The sequence below is a fragment of the Microcaecilia unicolor genome, chromosome 9, assembly GCF_901765095.1.
Source record: "Microcaecilia unicolor chromosome 9, aMicUni1.1, whole genome shotgun sequence".
In the NCBI taxonomy this organism is placed as follows: domain Eukaryota; kingdom Metazoa; phylum Chordata; class Amphibia; order Gymnophiona; family Siphonopidae; genus Microcaecilia; species Microcaecilia unicolor.
The window spans coordinates 48,579,811-48,596,343 of NC_044039.1; the positions used below are offsets into that span (position 1 = coordinate 48,579,811).

General features: G+C 41.0%; 1 protein-coding gene across 1 annotated transcript in view; it reads right to left on the minus strand.

Annotated features, from left to right (window-relative positions):
* The window catches only part of LOC115477495 (putative ATP-dependent RNA helicase DDX11-like protein 8), a 348,371-nt gene that overhangs the window by 133,542 nt on the left and 198,296 nt on the right, over nt 1-16,533 (minus strand). Inside the window, 2 exon segments of the mRNA XM_030214406.1 lie at nt 10,180-10,259; nt 10,577-10,623. Coding sequence (XP_030070266.1) covers nt 10,180-10,259; nt 10,577-10,623 — 127 coding nt within the window.

Below are 16,533 nucleotides of genomic sequence, written 5' to 3' on the forward strand. Positions count from 1 at the left end.
CGAGGTGTGTGTGGGGGAAGAGGTTTTGTGAGTAGTTTATATTTATCTGTTTTTGTGTAATTTGATTATAAATGTACTTTACTGTGAACCGTTTTGAAAAGATATTTTTATCAGTATAAGTGGTATAGAAAATTTTAATAAAAATAAAGATAAATCATCAAATAATGTATTTCATTATAGGCCCCTATATTGCAGGTGTTAGGATTGAGTACAGAAGAAAAATAATTATTGTCCTAAGAGTCATATGAAGCACATGACAATGAAGCTACAGGTATGCCAGTGGTTAGACTATGTGGACCGAAACAAAGTACACTGCTATGGGACTTTTTTACAGAATTAGATTGTAAGCTCTGTCGAGCATAGACTGTCTCTTCATGTTCAAGTGTACAGTGCTGCGTACATCTAGTAGTGCTACAGAAATGATAAGTAGTAGTAGTAGTAGTAGTAAGTTAAAGTGGAACATGATGTTTACTCAATCTGCCAGTTATCAAAACAAAGGAAGAAACGCGTCAACACTGAAACATCACTTAGCAAATCATCCTGTTCACTATGATGACTTTGTTAGGCAACAGAAATTGGTTTCTGAGCACAAAGAGGTGCAGGAGAAATGGCAAAAACAGTCAACACTGTCTGGATTTTTCAAGACCAAGTCATCGCAACTCAGGCACTTTTAAAAGAATGAAGGAAACCCTAACATAGCTGGCAGCGTACATGCCAATGTCTCTCAATTTAGTGGAGACAGAACAGTTCACAGCTGTAATTAGATGTGCACACTGTTTATTCGCTTCCATCGAGAAACACACTGAAAAGTTGGTAATGTCCTGGTCAAATGAGCTGAAGTGTGTGTGGCAGACAATGATGGAAAAGCAGAAAAAATTTTCACTGTGCTGTGATTTGTAGAATCAACAAGGGACCCTCCTTATCAAACAATGCATCCTACAGTCCTGGGCTGATCCGGGCCCTCCGTTAATAGTTGCCTGGCATGGTTTTATACAGGAAATGTCAAGCTGGCTGCTTACTTCTCTAAAGTTTTCTGCCTCAATGGGGCACCGTCAGTACCGTGATATATGGAGCAGATATGTTTCTTTATATGTGTCAGAGACTTCTGTAGCAGATATTATTTATTTATTTGTTGCGTACATTTCATTGGCAGCTTTACAGGCTTGCTTGATATTTACCACAGTATCCAGCTTTGTGGGGTGCTCTTCCCCTGACGAAGCCCCATGTGGCGAAACAGGACCGTTGGGAAGCCCCTGGTTGGAGCAGTAATGAGCTAAGTAGCTGTGGTTTTTTTTTAATATTTTGAATATGTTGGAGAAGTTTAGTATTAATAAATATTAGAAACGCACAAACGAACATTGAGGGAGGAGGTTGGCAGAGGACCAGTGATTACAATCTGTGACTACACGATTATAATCTTAATTGATTAAAAAAAGTGTCACTGGTCTGAGGTCCTCTCCCCCTCTGTTATCCATGCACAATCTATTTGCAACACCCGCTGTTTTTTGTTGCTGTTTGCATTTGTATCCCACATTTTCCCACCTATTTGCAGGCTCAATGTGGCTTACAATTTTCCATCATAGCATGCGCCATTCCAGAATACAGATACAATTGGTATTGTAAAGAAAACATGGATGACATAATAAACAATCAGGTAAAAAGAGAAAACATTCAGTTGGTATTACATATAGGACAAGGAAGACATAATAATAGTAAACAATCCAGTATAAGGAGAAAATATTCTAAGTATTAAATAAGTGATGGTGTATTACAGTTCCTACTATTACCCTTTGAGTGTCGCTGTGGAAGGAGGGGAAGGGAAGGGGAGGGTAAGGGAAGCGGGGGGCTTAAATCAATAAACCATGAATCAGAGGGGGGAGCTGACTCTAGGCAACTAGGAAGACCGGAATGTGATTATTAAGTTTGAATTTTGCCTGTGTGCATTCTGCTATGATTTGTAATGTGTTCTGTTGTAGTGCTCTTGCAGCACTCTATTGTATGCATTTCTCTGATTCAATAAAGATATTAAAAAAAAAAAAAAAAAAGAACCAACAAGGGTTGAGTTACTCTTTCATTGGAGTCACAGTACGTTATTACAACAGAGACACATGGTGCTTGAAAACAGCTACTCTGGCATGTCGTGAGCTGCCATATCCACACAAAGCTCAAATCATTTGTGCTGAAGTCCTGAAAACACTAAACTGACTGGGGCTTATGAACGAAAATATCCTTCGTTATGTCACAAATCAAGGAGCTAACATGGTGGCAGCCCTAAGACAATTGTAATTGTAGATCAAACCATTTCAAGTGATACTGACAAAAAAAAAAAGATAATAGTAATGAACAGAGCATCGTCACCATAGACACAGAGGAATTTTTCAACACTATAAAGCAGGCTGAGCGTATTTTCCCAAGACAAAATTCTTGCTATGCTCATTTCTCAAATGTAGCTTGTCATATAGTGCTAGACAAAGCCACATTAAAGATTCAGAAACTATGAGAAAAGGCGATGCCAGTTGTCCACAAATTTGTTACCTCAGGTGTTGCAACTGAGCATCTAAGGAAACTGACAGGCAAAAAACTGCTGAAGGTGCACAGACAAGATGGCACTCATTCTACTATGTGTGCAATCACCTCGTCGAATTGAGGCAAGGTGTTGCCATCTGTGCCAAATGTGACTGACCAACCTGGTCTGACTTGGAACTGTGTTGAGATCTACTGAAACCCTTGGCTGACTTTATGACATATTTAGAAGACAGTGAGGGGCATAATCGAACGAAAACATCTATCTCCATGGGCGTTTATCTCCAAGAACAGGTTCGTGAAGGGGCGGACCAAACTGTATTTTCAAAAAAAATAGACGTCCATGTTTTATTCGACAATTTGTGAGCTGGGCGTTTTTGTTTTTCAGCGATAATGGAAAATGAAAGCGCCCAGCTCAAAAACGAATAAATTCAAGGCATTTGTTCGTGGGAGGGGCCAGGATTCGTAGTGCACTGGTCCCCCTCACATGCCAGGACACCAACCGGGCACCCTAGGGGGCACTTTTACAAAAACAAAAAAAAAGGTAAAAGAGCTCCCAGGTGCATAGCACCCTTCCCTCGTGTGTTGAGCCCCCCAAATCCCCCTCAAAACCCACTGCCCACAAGTCTACACCATTATTATAGCCCTAAGGGGTGAAGGGGGGCACCTACATGTGGGTACAGTGGGTTTGGGGGGGCTGGACGACTAATAAGCATTAAGCAGCACAATTGTAACAGGTAGGGGGGGATGGGCCTGGGTCCACCTGCCTGAAGTCCACTGCACCCCCTAACAACTGCTCCAGGGACCTGCATACTGCTGCCAGGGAGGTGGGTATGACATTTGATGGTGAAAATAAAAAGTTGTGAAACATCATTTTTTTTTGTGGTGGGAGGGGGTTAGTGACCACTGGGGGAGTCAGGGGAGGTCATCCCCGATTCCCTCCGATGGTCATCTGGTCATTTAGAGCACTTTTTTGGGACCTGTTCGTGTGAAAAAAGGGTCCAACAAAAGTGTCCTAAATGTTCGCTAAAAACGCCTTTATTTTTTCGATTATCGCCCTAACGCGTACATCTCTCCTCGGCCGATAACCACGCCCCAGTTCCACCTTCGCCACACCTCTGACACGCCCCCATCAACTTTGTCCGCATCCGCGACGGAGTGCAGTTGAAAACGTCCAAAATCGGCTTTCGATTATACTGATTTATTCGTTTTTGTGAGATAAATGTCTATCTCCCGATTTGGGTCGAAATCTAGGCTTTTTTCTCTTTCGATTATAAGGTGGCGTGTGTACACAACTGCATCAGCAGTTACTCCATGTCTTCTTACAATTAAAGAACACTTGGCAGATCCAGAAGGTCACTTCAGTCATTTCGGTCCAGTGGCATATGACTTGCTAAAGAAATGTGAGCACTCTTTCGCCAATGTCTTGGATCCAGTGAAAGTCCAACCATGCTGATCAGCACCATGCTCAATCCAGAGACAAATCAGTGAAACTTTCAACAGAGTTGTTTCAGCATGGAAAAAATGAATTACACAAGTTCTTGATGTTAGATGCTCGACGATTCCAAAGACTCCAATTCCCATGCACTGATACGCAGTGATGAAGTTTCAACCCACAGAAACCACTGCAACAGATGCTTGGTGCTGAAGCTGACCAACCTAAATCTGGAACATCACAACTGAAATAGCGTCACAGACTTGTCTCCAATTAACCTAAGCATCAGGCAAGGAAGTCAAAAAAGGCTGCTAAGCAAATAACTTCGTGTTGCATCTACTGGAAGAAGATGATTTCAAGCATCTGTATGACAAAGTACAACACATTTGATGGTGTCACTCTTCAGATGCTGTTTCCTGCAACCAGTGCATCAGTAGAACATCTATTCTCAGCTGCAGGCATTTCTTCACCTGGCCATAGAAATGTGATTGGACCACAGCTTCTGGAAGCTGAAGCTATCACCAAGTTTAACAAATACTTCACTAACTGGCAAATGCCCTGTATGTTGTTATTCCAAGTGAATGATTTTTTGCTGACAATCTTTGTGGTGGACTGATTTTTTCTGTCTGACGGCTTGTAAAGACACAGCATTGCCAATAAGTTCAATATATTTTTTTCAGATACACAACAGATTATCATCATTAGAAGGCCAGTAGAAGACATGGGGGCTCATTTTCAAAGCACTTAGCCTTCCAAAGTTCCATAGGTTTCTATGGAACTTTGGAAGGCTAAGTGCTTTGAAAATATGCCTCATGGACACATTGGGCAGTTGTGCCCAAATTTTTATTAACAATGATGTTGACTGTGTTAGATAAGATAGTTTTGTGCTACATCTGAATTACTGATTGTTGAATTCCCACTTTGCATCCACACAAAGATGTTTCTAGTAACAAGAAACGATATTTCTATATTTTGAATTTCTAAAGTCAGGGTGGTTAACACTGCTATCTGTGGAGATAATCGATACTTTGCAGTTGTCAGCTTCTTTCTTGCTTCTTGTACAAATTGAGTTCAACTCAAATACTGCAGCTGCGTAATGTGCAAATTGTTTGTGATTCTCTAACAGTTTTTTAATGTTACTTTAAGTTACCCACTGTTTATGACCATTTTTACTGCATAATACAGTTTGCTGCAACTTAATTCATGTCTAATTATGGCCAACTTAACTTTAATTTTGCAGCACAGCTTAGCCAGTTCAAATAAGGAATAAAGAGCTGATAGTCACTGGAAACCCTAGCTCATGGTTTTTTTAAACTTTTGTTTCCAACACAGCTTGGACATTTAAAACAAAAAAAAGAAATGAATACCCATCAGGGAACAAGGTATAGTCATACTTGTAGGTCTCTATTTTAAAACTGTTTTGCAAAAAGAAAGTTACCTTCAAAGAGAATCTTTTGCAAAGGGTCTTCCTGTTAGGAAGTAAGGAACACTGTGATAGTGTTCAGTTATCTGTCAATCAAGTCACAGGCACTGATTAAAGAGGGAAGTGGAAAAGGGCCCTATTGTCACACTGTTTGCAGTGTGAGTCATTCTAAACAACACAGGCACATAAGAAGCTACACTTTCTGTTCTTCTCTATTCAGAAGTGAAGACTTCCAGAGCAGAATACAACTTCACTGGTAAGTTATTTGCTTGGAAATGCCTTTAAAACTTGGGAAAGGTAGATTTAGAGTTAAATAGGTTATATTAGTATCAAAAACAAAATTACAGAGCACATCCATGGACATGGATTACTGAGACCAAGTCAGCACGGCTTTTGTGTGGGGAAATCTTGCCTGACCAATTTACTTCAACTCTTTGAAGGAGTAAACAAACATGTGGACAAAGGGGAACCAGTTGATATTGTGTTTATGGATTTTCAAATGGCGTTTGACAAGGTACCTCATGAAAGGCTACAGAGGAAATTGGAGGGTCATGGGATAGGAGGAAATGTCCTATTGTGGATTAAAATCTGGTTGAAGGATAGGAAACAGAGAGTGGAGTTAAATGGGCAGTATTCACAATGGAGAAGGGTAGTTAGTGGGGTTCCTCAGGGGTCAGTGCTAGGACCGCTGCTTTTTAATATATTTATAAATGATTTAGAGATGGGAGTAACTAGCGAGGTAATTAAATTTGCTGATGACACAAAGTTCTTCAAAGTCGTTAACTCGGAAGAGGATTGTGAAAAATTACAGAAGGACCTTACGAGACTGGGAGACTGGGCGGCTAAATGGCAGATGACGTTTAATGTGAGCAAGTGCAAGGTGATGCATGTGGGAAAAAAGAACCCGAATTATAGCTACATCATGCAAGGTTCCACGTTAGGAGTTACAGACCAAGAAAGGGATCTGGGTGTCATCGTCGATAATATACTGAAACCTTCTGCTCAGTGTGCTGCTGCAGCTAGGAAAGCAAATAGAATGTTGGGTATTGTTAGGAAAGGTATGGAAAACAGGTGTGAGGATGTTATAATGCCGTTGTATTGCTCCATGGTGCGACCACACCTTGAGTATTGTGTTCAATTCTGGTTGCCGCATCTCAAGAAAGATATATTAGAATTGGAAAAGGTGCAGCGAAGGGCGACTAAAACGCTAGCGGGGATGGAACGACTTCCCTATGAAGAAAGACTAAGGAAGCTAGGGCTTTTCAGCTTGGAGAAGAGACGGCTGAGGGGAGACATGATAGAGGTATATAAAATAATGAGTGGAGTGGAACAGGTGGATGTGAAGCGTCTGTTCACGCTTTCCAAAAATAGTAGGACTAGGGGGGCATGCGATGAAACTACAGTGTAGTACATTTAAAACAAATAGGAGAAAATCTTTCTTCACCCAACGCGTAATTAAACTCTGGAATTCGTTGCCGGAGAACGTGGTGAAGGTGGTTAGCTTAGCAGAGTTTAAAAAGGGGTTAGACGGTTTCCTAAAGAGCAAGTCCATAAACCATTACTAAATGGACTTGGGAAAAATCCACAATTCCAGGAATAACATGTACAGAATGTTTGTACGTTTGGGAAGCTTGGCAGGTGCCCTTGGCCTGGATTGGCCGCTGTCGTGGACAGGATGCTGGGCTCGATGGACCCTTGGTCTTTTCCCAGTGTGGCATTACTTATGTACTTATGTACCATGGAGCAATATAGAGGTGTTATAGTATTTTTGGTCCTATTCACCATCCCTTTCCTAATAATTCCTAGCATCCTGTTTACTTTTTTTGACCACTGCTACACATTAAGCCATCCATTTAGCATCTTTCCATCCCTTCCATGCTTATATCCAACAATTCTCCCCTGCCCTCACCATCCCATCCCATGTATCTGCAGCCTGGTTCCAATCTACTGTAGCTGCATTTAATTTTTGAAAGGGCAACTATAATAAAATGAAGAAAATGGTTAAAAAGCTAAAAGGATCAGTTGCAAAGATTAGGACACTAAATCAGGCATGGATGTTGTTCAAAAATACCATCTTACCTGACCAGATGCATTCCACATATTTACAAAGGAAAGAAGAGAAAACGACAGCCAGCATGCTTAAAAGGTGATGTGAAAAACACTATTACAACCAAAAGAATGTCCTTCAAAGAAATGAAAAAGGATCCAAATGAAGAAACAAAGAAGCAACATAAGCACTGGCAAATCAGATGCAAATCATTGATAAAGATGGCTAAAAGAGAATATGAAGAGAAACTTGCTGCAAAGGCTAAAACTCATAGTAACAACTTCTTCAGATATATCAGAAGCAGAAAGCCTGCGAAGGAACTCGTGGGACCATTAGATCACGAAGGAGCAAAAGGGGCACATAGGGAGGACAAGGCCATAGCAAAGAAACTGAATGAATTCTTTGCTTTCGTCTTCAAGGAAGATGTTAAGAGATCTGACTGTACCGGAAATGGTTTACAAGAGTGATGAAGCAGAGGAAGTGAAAGAAATCTCGGCGAACCTGGAAGACGTACTGAGCCAAATTGTTAAATTAAACAGTAGTAAATCACCTGGACCGGATGGCATATATCCAAGGGTACTCAAAGAACTCAAGCATGAAATTGCTGATCTGCTGTTAGTAATATGTAACCTGTCATTAAAATTGTCCATAGTACCTGAAGATTGGAGGGTGGCTAACGTAACGTCGATTTATAAAAAGGGTTCCAGGGGTTATCCAGGAAATTACAGACCAGTAAGCCTGACTTCAGTGCCAGGTAAAATAGTGGAAAGTATTATGTAATTTATTTATTTACTGCATTTGTATCCCACATTTTCCCACCCATTTGCAGGCTCAATGTGGCTTACATTATGCCGCAATGGTGATCACCATTAAAATGATAAATACAGAGTGGTGTTACAATTAAGGTATATAAAAATATAAAGTAAATTAGAAGTAAATAAATAAAATATCAACTGAATTATAAGTAAATAAAATAAATAATTCATAACAGGTATATAAGAGTCTGGGCCTGGCCCAATCCAGTATGGCGCGAGCTGTGGGCTGAGACTCGTGGGTTTTTTCCAGGTGTATAGTAAAGAAGTGGCGCAACCGTGCTCTTGGGTAATTGTGCACTGGGAGTTTTCAGTTCACAGCTTCGGGGAGTGTGGCTGGCTCAAGGTTTGTAAATGCGCAGACAGGACCTGCCTTTGTTAAACACCCAACGAATTGGATTACTGGTGGTTGGGGGGCGGGGATAGTGCTGGGCAGACTTATACAGTCTGTGCCCTGAAAAAGACAGGTACAAATCAAGGTAAGGTATACACAAAAAGTGGCACATATGAGTTTATCTTGTTGGGCAGACTGGATGGACCATGCAGGTCTTTTTCTGCCGTCATCTACTATGTAAAAGGACAAGGTTAAACATTCAACAATAACAATGTGATTAAAGTAACCAGATAAAGAGTTCAATGTTGGCTTGTTCTGGTGCATCCTTGATGTCAAGTCTCTTATGAAGGACTCTCTATAAGTCTCTTTGAATAGGTTTGTCTTCAGTAACTTCCAGAAGGTTATCAGATCTTTATAAAGAATAACATTACTGAACACAAATAAACATGGCTTAATGGGACAGAGTCAGCATGGGTTCAGCCAAAGGAAGTTCTGCCTCACCAATTTGCTTCATTTCTTTGAAGGTATAAATAAACACGTGAAGGCAATCGCTCTCTTTCAATTAAAAGGAAGCTCTGGAACATTAAGGGGGTAGACTCCGGAGTAATCTAAAGAATTGTTTATTTATTGAAAGGGTGGTGGATGTGTGGAACAGTATTCCAGTAGAGGTGGTGGAAATGAGGACAGAATTCAAATTCAAGCACAGAGGACTCTGAGGGAGAAGAAGGGATTCTAGAGGTTAGAATCTGGTATGGATGGGCAGACTTTATCTACCATTATTTTCTATGCTTCTATGCCCTGCCGATGAGTAACAACCAAGTCCACAGTATGCCAGTGGAGGTGGAGGAAATGAGGGCAGAATCCAAATTCAAACACAGAGGACTCTGAGGGAGAGGAAGGGATTTTATTTATTTATTACATTTGTACCCTGCGCTTTCCCACTCATCGCAGGCTCAATGCGGCTTACATAGTAACAAGAGAATACAATCTGTAGTATTAAAATCAACAAGGATGTATGTGATAGGACAATGAACAAGGAGTAAATGGGATCAAAGAGGTAAGAGTGAAAGGATAGGGATAGGTAATGAGGTGCAGCGATAAAGGAGAAGTTGAGGAAGAGCAAGGAGGGTAAGAAGGTTGGTAGGAGATAATATCTGAGTCATTCTTATTAATGATTAGATGAACCGATTAGATGGGTTGCTTATGTTTGCTTATGATAGGTCAAGTCGTTCAGGTAAACCTGTTTGAATAGATGGGTTTTCAATAGTTTCCTAAAGGGAAGATATTCACTAATTGACCAAATGTATCTGGGTAAAGCATTCCAGGTTGGGATCCCAAGTAGGGGAAGTTAGATGCATGGTAGGTTTTGTATTTTAGCCCTTTGCAATTCTAGAGATTAGAATCTGGTATGGATGAGAAGACTATCTACCATTATTTTTCTATGCTTCTATGACCTGCCGATGAGTAACAACCAAGTCCCAGAGTTATCTATAGAGATAAAGAGGGGAATTTATGCTAGATTTCCAGGGATTAATAGTGAGAAGCCTCCTCTTTGTAATTAAAAGAAAGCACCAGAACTTCCCTTATGGAAACAAGCCACTTTACCTCCCAGCATGCAGACAAACTTCTCCAGTACATAGAGAATTTGTTTAATGTACATCAAGTTCTTTGCTTTCAGATGGTTCCTGTGATATAAGAAAATGGAGTAAGATAATAAAACAGAACCCACCATCTATGCCCTCCAAACCCACCACTACCCATTAAAAACAAAATATTTCTGCAGTTATACCTACAAGGACTCTTAGTTTCAAAATAAAGTACATCAAGAGCTTGCTACAGGTTATGGTGTATGGCTGCATGAGAAAATATTAACCCATTTATGGAAAAACCAACAACTGGAAAACACAGCAAGAAATGGAGAAAAGAGTCACAGCGAGAAAGCTACCCCATATACTTACCTAGCAAAGAGCCCCATTAATCAAGGTAAAAGCAAGCAGCCTACCTGTATCGTTCCATATACTGAAGCAGCTGTGAGTGAGCTTGACAAAGCTGAAAAGGAAGGTACAAAATCAAAAAGGCTCAATGGATCTTTCAGTATTACATCTGAATCAGGCATGAAGGAAATATCTTTCCACCCTCTCCCCTAAAGCCACTCAGCAGCATAATTTATACTGATGAGACAGCATTAAAGGAAGTCTAATAAGCCTACATGCTGCTAATATCCTCCCTCAAGCTGAAAGTTAGCTACTAGGACAAAACATCTGGAAGCACAGAAAAAGGAAGCACGAAAATCAAATAAACTAATAAGCAAAGAACTACAGAACAATTTGGATAAGCACTTTTATTCTTAAACTAGTTTCATAAGTTTTCTGGGGAAAGTAGTTTTTATCAAGATATGCATATCCTTAAAAAAATGGTTAAATGGTTCAGGACATTATGGGTGCAAAGAGACAAAATTAAAATATAAGCTTTGTTTTTGAAAAGATGAAAGCAATCAAAATTAAGTTCTTCTACTGGCAGTGTTTCCAAGCAGTAACAACTTAGGCTAAGTAAGAATTTTAACTACTATTAATATTATTTTCCCACCTCTACTCCGATTTCTACTTCATTTTGAGGAAATCTTAGTGAATATAATATGCTTCTATAGTGTGCTACTGAAATACTCAAAATTAACTTCTAAAGCAATTTTAAGCCAAATTTATCAAGGTGGCAAAGCTTAGGTTAACAAAAAAGGCAAAAGGTCTGCAAGTCATTTTATTTTGAAATCTTTTGACTTTTAAACTTAATTTTTCTGCAGCTTCTGGTAAAGGACAAAACATTACAGAAAGTGCTGCACAAAGAAAAACCTAAGCATAAGTACATAAGTAATGCCATACTGGGAAAAGACCAAGGGTCCATTGAGCCCAGCATCCTGTCCACAACAGCGGCCAATCCAGGCCAAGGGCACCTGGCAAGCTTCCCAAACGTACAAACATTCTATACATGTTATTCCTGGAATTTTGGATTTTTCCAAGTCCGTTTAGTAGCGGTTTATGGACTTGTCCTTTAGGAATCCATCCAACTCCTTTTTAAACTCTGCTAAGCTAACCGCCTTCACCACTTTCTCCGGCAACGAATTCCAGAGTTTAATTACACGTTGGGTGAAGAAAAATTTTCTATACTGTAGTTTCATCGCATGCCCCCTAGTCCTAGTATTTTTAGAAAGCGTGAACAGACGCTTCACATCCACCTGTTCCACGGCACTCATTATTTTATATACCTCTATCATGTCTACCCTCAGCCGTCTCTTCTCCAAGCTGTATAGCCCTAGCCTCCTTAGTCTTTCTTCATAGGGAAGTCGTCCCATCCCCGCTATCATTTTAGTCGCCCTTCGCTGCACCTTTTCCAATTCTACTATATCTTTCTTGAGATGCGGCGACCAGAACTGAACACAATACTCAAGGTGCGGTCGCACCATGGAGTGATACAACGGCATTATAACATCCTCACACCTGTTTTCCATACCTTTCCTAATAATACCCAACATTCTATTCGCTTTCCTAGCCGCAGCAGCGCACTGAGCAGAAGGTTTCAGTGTGTTATCGACGACGACACCCAGATCCCTTTCTTGGTCCGTAACTCCTAACGTGGAACCTTGCATGACGTAGCTATAATTCGGGTTCTTTTTTCCCACATGCATCACCTTGCACTTGCTCACATTAAACATCATCTGCCATTTAGCCGCCCAGTCTCCCAGTCTCGTAAGGTCCTCTTGTAATTTTTCACAATCCTGTCGCGATTTAACGACTTTGAATAACTTTGTGTCATCAGCAAATTTAATTACCTCGCTAGTTACTCCCATCTCTAAATCATTTATAAATATATTAAAAAGCAGCAGTCCTAGCACAGACCCCTGAGGAACCCCACTAACTATTGTGAATACTGCCCATTTAACCCCACTCTCTGTTTCCTATCCTTCAACCAGTTTTTAATCCACAATAGGACATTTCCTCCTATCCCATGACCCTCCAATTTCCTCTGTAGCCTTTCATGAGGTACCTTATCAAACGCCTTTTGAAAATCCAGATACACAATATCAACCGACTCCCCTTTGTCCACATGTTTGTTCACTCCTTCAAAGAATTGAAGTAAATTGGTCAGGCAAGATTTCCCCACACAAAAGCCATGCTGACTTGGTCTCAGTAATCCATGTCCTCGGATGTGCTCTGTAATTTTGTTTTTAATAATAGCCTCTACCATTTTCCCCGGCACCGACGTCAGACTCACCGGTCTATAATTTCCCGGATCTCCCCTGGAACCTTTTTTAAAAATGGGCGTTACATTGGCCACCTTCCAATCTTCCGGTACCACGCTCGATTTTAAGGATAAATTGCATATCACTAGCAGTAGCTCCGCAAGCTCGTTTTTCAGTTCTATCAGTACTCTAGGATGAATACCATCCGGTCCAGGAGATTTGCTACTCTTCAGTTTGCCGAACTGCCCCATTACGTCCTCCAGGTTTACCGTGAAGTCAGTAAGTTTCTCCGACTCGTCCGCTTGAAATACCATTTCCGACACCGGTATCCCACCCAAATCTTCCTCGGTGAAGACCGAAGCAAAGAATTCATTCAGTCTCTCCGCTACGTCTTTGTCTTCCTTGATCGCCCCTTTTACCCCTCGGTCATCCAGCAGCCCAACCAATTCTTTTGCCGGCTTCCTGCTTTTAATATACCGAACAAAATTTTTACTATGTTTTTTTGCCTCTAATGCTATCTTTTTTTCATACTCCCTCTTGGCCTCCTTAATCTGCGCCTTGCATTTGCTTTGACACTCCTTATGCTGTTTCTTGTTATTTTCAGACGGTTCCTTCTTCCATTTTCTGAAGGCGTTTCTTTTAGCCCTAATAGCTTCCTTCACCTCACTTTTCAACCAGGCCGGGTGTCTTTTGGACTTCCGTCTTTCTTTTCTAATTCGCGGAATATGTATGGCCTGGGCCTCCAGGATGGTATTTTTGAACAGCGTCCACGCCTGTTGTACAGTTTTTACTCTCTCAGTTGCCCCCCTAAGTTTTTTTTTTACCGTTCTTCTCATTTTATCATAGTCTCCTTTTTTAAAGTTAAACGCTAACGTATTTGACTTTCTGTGTACAGTTACTTCAAGGTCAATGTCAAAACTGATCATATTATGGTCACTGTTATCAAGCGGCCCCAGTACCATAACGTCCCTCACCAGATCATGCGCTCCACTAAGGACCAAGTCTAGAATTTTTCCTTCTCTCGTCGGCTCCTGCACCAGTTGCTCCATAAAGCTGTCCTTCATTTCATCAAGGAATTGTATCTCTGTAGCATGTCCCGATGTTACATTTACCCAGTCTATATTTGGATAATTGAAGTCACCCATTATTATCACATTGCCCATTTTGTTCGCGTCTCTGATTTCTTTTATCATTTCTGTGTCTACCTGCTCATCCTGGCGAGGCGGACGGTAGTACACTCCTATCACCATTTTTTTTCCCTTTTATACATGGAATTTCAACCCACAGTGATTCAAAGGTGTGATTTGTGTCCTGCTGAATTTGTAATCTATCTGAGTCAAGGCTCTCGTTAATATACAATGCTACCCCTCCACCAGTCCGGTCCACCCTATCATTACGATATACTTTGTACCCCGGTATGACAGTGTCCCACTGGTTATCCTCCTTCCACCAGGTCTCAGTAATGCCTATTATATCCAATTTTTCATTTAGTGCAATATATTCCAACTCTCCCATCTTATTTCTTAGACTCCTAGCATTTGCATATAGACATTTCAGAGTATGTTTGTTGTTCTTATTTGCATGATGCTTAGTACCTGACACTATTGATTTGACATCTTTTGTCTGATCTTTAGTTGTATTTAAGGGCACCTGGCCTACCACGGTCTGTTGTGCAACCTCACTATCCAGAAACCCTATCTTCCCTGTTTGTGAGGTATCTTTGCAAGATACCTTTTCCCGAACCATGCGCTTTTGAGCGACTGTCGGCCTTCCCCCCATTTCTAGTTTAAAAGCTGCTCTATCTCCTTTTTAAATGCCAACGCCAGCAGCCTGGTCCCACCCTGGTTAAGGTAGAGCCCATCCTTTTGGAATAGGCTCCCCCTTCCCCAGAATGTTGCCCAGTTCCTAACAAATCGAAAACCCTCCTCCCTGCACCATCGTCTCATCCACGCATTGAGACTCTGGAGCTCTGTCTGTCTCTTGGGCCCTGCACGTGGAACAGGTAGCATTTCAGAAAATGCTACCCTAGAGGATCTGGATTTGAGCTTTCTACCTAAGAGCCTAAATTTGGCTTCCAGAACCTCTCTCCCACATTTTCCTATGTCATTGGTACCCACATGTACCAAGACAGCGGACTCCTCCCCAGCACTATCTAAAATCCTATCTAGGTGACGCGTGAGGTCCGCCACCTTCGAACCAGGCAGGCAAGTCACCAGGCGATCCTCACGTCCACCAGCCACCCAGCTATCTATATGCCTAATGATCGAATCACCAACTACAACAGCTGTCCTAACCTTTCCCTCCCGGGCAGCACTTGGAGACATATCCTCAGTGCGAGAGGATAGTACATCCCCTGGTGGGCAGGTCCTGGCTACAGGAGTACTTCCTACTTCACCAGGGTGATGCTCTCCTTCTAGGAGACCTCCCTCCTCAAAGGTAGCACAAGGGCTACTAGACTGGAGGTGGGACCTCTCTACAACATCCCTGTAGGTCTCCTCTACGTACCTCTCTGTCTCCCTCAGCTCCACCAAGTCTGCTACTCTAGCCTCAAGAGAACGGACATGTTCTCTAAGAGCTAGGAGCTCTTTGCATCGGGCGCAAACATATGACATCTCACCAACTGGGAGATAATCATACATGTGACACTCAATGCAAAAGACTGGATAGCACCCTTCTCGCTGCTGGACTGCTGACTCCATCTTAGTGTTTTTGAGTTTTCCAATATTTTAAAACTTGCTACAGTATTAAGGATATTGGCCTAATATAAAAGTGTCTTTTACTTTATATAGTGTATTGTATGATTTATATAGTATTTCCTTCTTAGATGGTAATGAAATGTATTTAAAACTCTATAAGAGCACTCCTTACTTGTTACCCTAATTACAATAACTGACTATAAATGAGGAGTTGTCCTAGGGGTGGGTGGGTGGGTGGGAATACTAAATTAGATCCTGCAGTGGCTGTTAGATTCTATCTGTTAATGCTGTGGTACAAGGCTTTTAAAACTAAGTGGAAAAGACTATGGAGATTAGCTGTTTTCTGTTAGCTGTTGAAATTTGCTTTTTAAGTTTGCCTAACACTAACCTACAATTCCTCCTTTAAACCCCAATCTTTAAGTTCCCAAAGCACAAGCAAAGTAGCATTCACTTACCAGAGAAATGTCCTCTTCCCTCAGAACTTCTCAGACAAGCTGTGAGACTTTCACTAATAATTCTCACATTTACTACATTATATATACGATTATCTGCCCTTCAGGAAAATGTTGAAAACATATCTCTTCAAGCAAGCTTACCATAATGACCCAACTTAAGATTATCAGCCCACCCGTACAACCTTGCTCTGATACTATTAATGACCTTGATTCAGATTATATCTTGGACCTCGCTTCCCTATCTCCTTACTTATCCCTAGTCTTTTCTTCTCCATCTCTCCTATACCATATCCCTCTCTATCCCTAGTCCTTTTGCTCATCCTATCTCTGTTATCTTCCCATACCTCACTACTATTATGTTCATTCAGCTTGTATTATTTCTCTTCATAAGACTTTGTTATTCTAGTTACAATGTAAGCCGCAATGAACCTGCTATGCGTGGGAAAGCACGGGGTACAAATGTAATAAATAAATAAATAAATATCTCGCTATAGTAGCATCCAGTTGTACTGATTTCTTAAATACTAATGGATTCAAAATTGGTTTTGAATAGAAGTATAGAAGCTGAGAGGTA